At 34.7% G+C, this 7,951-nt stretch overlaps 1 protein-coding gene across 1 annotated transcript; it reads right to left on the reverse strand.

Moving 5' to 3' along the window:
- Window positions 1-4,090: 4,090 nt before the first annotated feature.
- Window positions 4,091-5,008, reverse strand: LOC138871564 (uncharacterized). The gene has a single exon (XM_070149450.1). It carries the CDS (start codon window positions 5,006-5,008, stop codon window positions 4,091-4,093), a length of 918 nt encoding a protein of 305 aa, XP_070005551.1.
- Between the last annotated feature and the right edge of the window lie 2,943 nt (window positions 5,009-7,951).

Raw genomic sequence — 7,951 nt, forward strand, 5'->3', positions numbered from 1 at the left:
ACCGGCATTGTTGCCGTTGGGCTTATGGTGAGGGAAAGGAGGGGCAGCGCTAGGGTTCTTGAGGGTATTAGGGAAATAGATGATGATGGGGGAGGGGGTCTGGCTTAGGGGGCCGTGGGGGTAAGGGATTGGGTTTATAAAGTTAGGGGGAAACTTAATCTAGGCCGTTAGATCATCAAAAATCAATGGCCTGGATTGATCAGCTTAAATGGAAACGACACTATATGGGTTAAGTGAAACCGGTGGGTCTCTGGGTGAGACGGGTCAGGTTAAAACGTGGGTATGGAGATGTGATCTTGGCCGTTGATCATTCTGAGATCAACGGCCCAGATCAAGCATGATCAAAACGACGTCGTCTGGACGTCCCTGAGGTCAGCTGATCTGGACCGGGCAAGACAAATGCTTTGGGCCCGATTTGGGTCCAATTTGAACGGTCCAATTCCAATTTCAAACTCATTTCTTTTGTTTTTCTATTTCTAATTAAAATCCGAATTTACAAAAAATCCTAAAAATAAAAATATTAAAATATTAAAATTATATCACAAGACATTAATTGATTCTTTAGTAATAATTAACACACAATATCATATACTAATTAAACAAAAATCAACCTTTAAACGATAGAATGATAAAATTTACCAAAGATAATATTTTTTGTTCATTCAAAACCAAATACGATTTAATTAATTCCTAATAGTAGAACAAGATCCTAAATTTACACGCAACATATATTTTTTGTATTTTTAATTGATAAAACTAAACAATCACAGACAAAAACTGCAAATAACTACCAAAAAATGCCATGCAAATTCTAAAAATTTGTACATCAAGACCATTTGTTTTATTTTCGATTTCTTTTGGAGTAATTATCGTGTAAACAAAAATCACGTGCTCACAACCGTAATCATGTATACAATACCAAAATTATAAGTATACTAGTGTGTGTGCCAGGACCTAGTATCAAAAGTATGTTGGCAATCTAGTAGAATGTACAAAAGAACACTAGCCTATTGTCTAGAAGAAAATAGACAGAAAAATAAAGCGTAAAGAAGACTCCAGCTGCTGCAGAACGACTCAAAAGGTAGCTCACCGTGAAGTCTCGAAAGGGGGATAAAATCTACGCGCCTGACTGGTGACCAGATGAACCTGCCTCAAATCTTGTACAATTAAGTACAGAAGTATAGCACGAGTAAATAAAAATATGTACCCAGTAAGTATAGTCTAACCTCGAAGAAGTAATAACGAGGGGTCGACTCCGACACTTACTAGGGCCAACAATATAATAATATGAAATTTCTAATTTAAGCATAATATATGGATATAACAATAAGATCAGAACAAGAAAGAAAAATAATGAACAATCCTTCCATCATATTTAAGAGCCCAAAGCACTTCTTTCATTTAAAATAAGTGATCTTTCGACAATAAATTTATAAAAGTTATAAAAAGTTTCCAATTCTATTATCACACGCGAATACCACCGAGGACGTTTGGTCCGATCCGACATAAATGTAAATTGTGCACTGCCGAGGGTCGAATGACGTGAACTATATTTGCATTTATTTCCCTGCTCGCTCGCGATCATACGTGCGATGCAATCAAATATAATTTCAAGGAATTACCCCGCTCGAAGATCATACGTGCCACGCGATCAAATATCAATCTATAAATAAACCGTAACACTTTTCTTGATTCATTTTAAAAATATAGACATTTCAACATGAAGCTTTTAAATCCTTGAAAAATCCTCAAATTGGTTCCATCTATCACAATAACACATATAATCAATTAACGGTATCCTCAAGCATGGTGTGGACCTAAAACTACCCCGACATAATCAGGAATAGTAGCTACGTACGGACTCTCGTCACTTCGTGCATACATAGCGCCTTCACAATTAATTACATATTAATTAAGTTCACTTATAGGGAAATTTCCCTCTTACAAGGTTAGAAAAGAGACTTACCTTGTCTCAAGGCCTATTTCCGATTCATGCTTATGTCCAAACCTTCAATTTGGTGCCAAACGATCCAAAACTATCTAAATAGTGTAAAACCTAATCAATATAGACTTAAAAGTTCATATCCCAACTCTTAAAGTAATTTCCTAACTCTAAATGCAAGATTTCTAAAATTCATCCCTAGGCCCACGTGCCCGGATTCCGGAAATTTTTGAAGAAAGTTGTTACCCATAACCTTAGGAACATAAATATATGATTTTCACTAAGTTCCATAACCATTTTCGTGGTAAAATCTCATTTTTATTAAAATCCTAGGTTTTCACCTAATCCCATGATTTCTACCAATTCACACATTATAATATACCCATAAACTATGTATTTGACTCACATTGTATATGAATCACTTACCTCAAGGTGTTGGGTGAAATTTCCTCTCTAAAGAATCGCCCAACAATGGAATGAAATGAGTCAAAAATGCCTAAGTCCCGTATTTAATGAAGGTCATTGCCCCCACTTACAGTCCCGCTTCTGCGGACAAAGGGTCCGCTTCTGCATAATTGCCCTGGGCCGGCTGGCTCGCATCTGCTGTCGGGTAACTGCTTCTGTGGAGGAGGGGCCATATCAGCGGAACCCGGGCTGCCCTTCACTAACCGCTTTTGCGATACTTAGCTCGCACCTGCGAGCTCACACCTGGGGTTGACCAACCGCAGGCGCGGTTATGATAGATCAGGTACACTGATCAGCTGTAGTTCCAAATTCTCAACTTGGTCCGAGCCTCGTCCGATTGGCACTCGGGGCCCCTGGGGCCCTGCCCGAACATACCAACAAGTTTGGAATCGTAAAATAGACCCACTTGAACTCTCAGAACACCTGAAACAACATTAAAACTAAGAATCACACCCTCAAACTAATTGAATCAAACTTAAGAACTTCAAGTTCTTCAATTTACTTCTAATGCGCCGAAACGTACTTGTACTACTTGGAATGACACCAAATTTTGCGTGCAAGTCTTAAATAACATTACAGAACTATTTCCAATCTCGGAATTCCGTTTGGACCTCGATATCACCAAAAAAAGCTCCAAACCAAAGCAAGTATTGGAAGTCTTATTTAGGGGAACGGGGTTCTAGAAGGCAAAACGACCGGTCGGATCATTACAGTTAACTCTACCAAAGTTCTATTTTTTCTTTCAGCCACACCATTTGATGCAGGAGAATAAGATGAAGTAGTTTCATGAATTATTCCCAAAGATCTCATAAAAGAACTAAATTCATTAGACTCATATTTACGGCCTCTATCACTTCTAATTTTTTTTATTTTTCTACCGAATTGATTTTCAACCTCATGGAAATAATTTTTAAAATTTTCAAACACATCACTCTTATTTTTCATCAATTAAACATACATGTACTTAGATAAACCATCAATAAAAGTAATAAAATATCTATTTTCTTCACGAGTTAAAAGTCCTCCAAGTTCACAAATATCAGTGTGAATTAATTCTAACAATTCAGTTTTTCTTTTAACTTGGAAATGAGACCTTTTAGTTATTTTAGTTATACTACAAACCTCACATTTTTCAATTTTTTTTTAATCATTGGGATTAATCCCAAACTACTCATGATTCCCACATAACGATTATTAATATGACACAAACGAGCATGCCAAAAATTAGTAGAAGAAAGCATATAAATAGAACTAGAAGAAGTTTTATTCATCTCAACATTCAACTTGGACATCCCATCACATGCATACCCCTTACCCACAAAAATACCCTTTTCACTATTACATATTGATCACTCTCAATAATTTTTTAAAGCCTGCCTTGTTAAGAAGAAAACTAGACATCAAATTTTTTCTCATTGAAGGAGTATAAAGTACATCTTTCAACATTAATACTCTTCCTGAAGTAAACTTCAACTCGATCTCTCCCTTTGCAAGCACCTAGGTTGTATGAGAATCACCAAGCATGATGGTTTTGGGCTCCTCAAATGGAGTATACACTTTAAACCAATCTCTATCATATCAAACATGACGGTTTGCTCCAGAATCAGCCCACCATCCATCAATATTTTCTACCATGTTATTGTTAGTTATCACCGCCACAAGTGTCTTTTCGATAACGTTTGCCTATAGCATAGGACCACGCTTCCGAAATTTGTAAAATCGAGCAATATGCCCATTCTTGCCACAGACAACGCATGGTTTCACAATTTGAACTTGTTGATTCTGTGCTTGGTTGTTTGCACCATTATTCTTCTTGTGAGGTCTATCATAATTTTTCTTAAAAGTCTTCTTTTTCGGCTTCAAAGAAGTATTTTTGTGAGTTTTAGGAGTAATATTATTTGAAGTAATTAAATTTACCTTTGTAGTGACGGGTTGTAGAGTGCTCTCTTCCGATTGCATACGTGCATCTTGGCCTCTTACCTTTTCTTCCATGCGAATCCACATTATCAACATCTCAAGTGAAGTTTCCTTTTGTTTGTGGCACATAGTTTTTTGAAATTCCTTCCATGATAGTGGAAGTTTATCTACTATGCCACAAACAATAAAATTTTCTCCAATTTTAATATCCTCGGACCTGAGCTCTCCAACGATCATTATGAAGTCTTGAGCTTGGTCTACCACAGATTTGTTGTCCACCATTTGAAAACGAAAAAATCTGCTAGCATCATATTTTTTTGCACCTGCCTCCTCGGTATCATACTTACTCTGCAATGCTTTCCAAATTTTCTTTGCAGTAGAGTAAGTTCTATCATAATAATCATAAAAATTATCAGATAGACAATTAAGAAGATAATACCGACACTTGTATGAATCATCGTTATATTTTTTAATTTTTTCTTGAAAGGCAATTAGCTCATCATCATTCATAGAGGAGTTGTCTACTTTGCTTGGATTCTTCTCAGTTAAAACATAAGAAATATTGAGAAGACTCAAATTTAAAAATACTTTATCCTTCCATCTCTTGAAATGAGTACCATTGAAACGGAATGGCTTGTTGAGATCTCCCACCTTGATATCCCCAGATTTTTCAACTGTAGCCATTTGAATCTCCTTAAAATTGTTGGTGAAAATACAATTACAGTTGAAAAAAAATGAAGAAAATAAAATATCTTCAGGCTGAGGCGCAGATATCTCGCTCTCTTTAAGGAGATCCAAGCCCACTGCAACAAAGTCTTCACTGGTCCAGCAGTAATCATCTTGGCTTGTCTCCTCCAGGATACAACAGCCCGATCATGTTGTATGACTCGAACAAACTCTAGACAAGTTGTTGAATCCAAAGCTCCACCAAGATGAATACCTTCCTTCAACAAAGTAAAAACTTTCTTCTTCTCTTTTTCACAACTTTAACTTCACTTTATTGAAACACTCTACAATTATTTTTTCTCACACCATATTATGGAAGAAAGACTCCTATTTATAGGTGTAGAAATTCTTCCTTGAATTAAATTGGAAGAAAGTGAGGTAATAAGTTATAAAATCATAGAGAACGTGAGATAATTAGTGTGTAATTAGTGGTAGAACATAGAGAAGAGTTACAAAAGAGTTATGGTCATTTTCTACATCATGGAGTAGTTGAAATTATGCGAATTATATCCATTTTCTACATTATGGAGGAGTAAAAGTTATGACTTATTTTATTTTAATATTAAAATACTAAAATACTAACTTTTTATTTAATCAGGAGAAGTTGAACACTTGTGTTGACAAATAAGGATTCATTCCCCTTAGATTTTCATCCTTCAACACCTAAGTTTGATTTATCCATTACGAGTCCGAAGTTAATAAGTGGTTAGATTTTCATCCTTCAACACCTAAGTTTGATTTATCCATTACGAGTCAGAAGTCAATAAGTGGTTGCAGTTTATTCCAATAAAACCACGACAGAGTTTGCAATCCACGTGTCAATTGCTTATTAAGGTTCAACAACTCATATTTGATCCCAACGACATGGAAATCTATTTTATCTTTTGCCATATGCAATTAGTTTTCTATTTTTATTGTCATAGGTACTGGCACTCTAGGGCGAATTTAGGGGCGGAAGGGGTTTACCCGAATCTCTTTCGTCAAAAATTTACATTGTATACATAAGGTAAAATTTGATTTTTATATATATATATATATTATGTTTTGAATCCTCTTAGTGGTCAAGAGGGGTTCAAAACCTTTTTAAGATTATTGGTTCTATTCTCACTAGTTATAAATATTTTTAACTTTTTCCTTTTCTGAATTCCCTTAGCAAAAATTTTGCCTTCGCCACTGCTGGCACCTCTTTTTTATCGTATCACGCTATCTTTGTAATTTGGCCCAGTTTGTCCATAAGATTTTTTTTTTAAAATGTTCTTTTAAGAAAATATGTTTGTCCATGAAATTTTGTAAGTTTTTGAATTTTTTTTGAAAATGAGTTTTTCATTAACCAAAAAAGTAGTTTTGACCACTTTTTTCAAAATTTTCAGAAATATCTCTTTCCTCACTCACAAAATAATAACATTTTTTCAAGTAAAATGCATGACCAAACACAATTTCAAATTCCACGCTATTTTTTAACTTAAATTCAAATACTAGTTTTTTTTCTTCAAGAATTACAATTTTTACGTCCAAACGCGTACTTTGTGTCACCAAGTTCTTTTGCTCGATGTTGTAAAGAAATGGGATCCCTCGGCCCTGACCCTAATTATCTATCTTATTTCTTTTCAAAAAAAAAATATTCCTTTCTTCTAATTTTTCCATAAGCAATTTGTAAAATCTAGAGGAAGTCTTTCTTCCAAAATCCATTGATAGGAGTTAGCAAGAAACAAAAATCCAAGTAAAATTATCTTTGAATATAAAGAAAACGCCTCCTATTCATCTAATAAGTCAACAATGAAAGAAATAATTGATTAGCCTTTCTATTGTAGGTATTAATTTTTTCTTTCAGAAAATAGTAACGAAATTCGAAACATCCATTACGAGAAAAAAATATTTGTGATAGAGGAATGCGTTATAATCCGTTACAAATTCAAGCATCGGAAAATTTGAAGCAAAATAAAATCGTCGTAAATCTAAATTCTTTTCCATCTTAATGACTCCCGTAAAATAACAGTAACAATGTTATGATGAACCTATCAGGCTTAAATAATTTGTCGCAAATTTGTGTATTTCTTATAGTGTTTGACACCAAAAAGTGTGATCTTATCAAACTCTTCTATCTCTAATTAAGATAGTTTCTCTTCAGTAATTCGAATATATCTTGCTGAACTTCCGCGGGCAGAAGAGGACCTATGTGTAATATTGAGGGGTCATCAGACCCCGTAAATTTCGCCAGAGCTTTTTTATATGTATATGTGTATACCTACAAAATGGTTAATTTGAATCAATTGGAAACTGGGATCCTAAACGCTAAAAGCCTTTAAGGTCACTGATTGAGCAAAATATTGTGCCTCAATCGCGTTAAAAGTGGGTTCACCTCTGTCTAAAACTATTTAAACTTAATTGTGATAGATATTTATAGTTTATCGAAAATAATGCAGTTCTGAAGTCTAACAAAGAATCAGCTATTGGTACAAACACGGTTGTCACGGGATATTATGCGCTGGACAAAAACGAAACATCAAAAACAGATTGGTAAACTTTAAAGGTTGTCGCAGTTGATCCAAGCAACGATACATGCAATCATGTTACTGTTTTTTGTTTGGGAGTTCTTTGTTACTTGAGATTCTACAACGTACGTTGTCGTTTCTCCCATGTGTTTAGTCGTTCAATTATATTTTCTGGAGAATGTTTTTATTTCTTTTTCGAGGCGTGTGTAAGTGTGAAACCAACACTATATCCACAACCTACTATATCCACAACCTGATCTTCGTGTGATCATTTTTTATTTTTTAATTCATAACTTATAATAACGGTGATTATTTTTTTTTACTATTAAGTCGTAAACTTTATTCACGCATCACTATTAGTAGCAAATTCGGACAGAATCAGTGATGAGGTGTAATTGTATACATTTTA

Source organism: Nicotiana sylvestris, chromosome 6, assembly GCF_000393655.2.
Source record: "Nicotiana sylvestris chromosome 6, ASM39365v2, whole genome shotgun sequence".
NCBI classification, from domain to species: Eukaryota; Viridiplantae; Streptophyta; class Magnoliopsida; order Solanales; family Solanaceae; genus Nicotiana; species Nicotiana sylvestris.

Excerpts from the sequence above, each read along its gene's own strand:
- LOC138871564 (XM_070149450.1), bottom strand. The coding sequence starts at position 5,008 with ATGGCTACAGTTGAAAAATCTGGGGATATCAAGGTGGGAGATCTCAAC.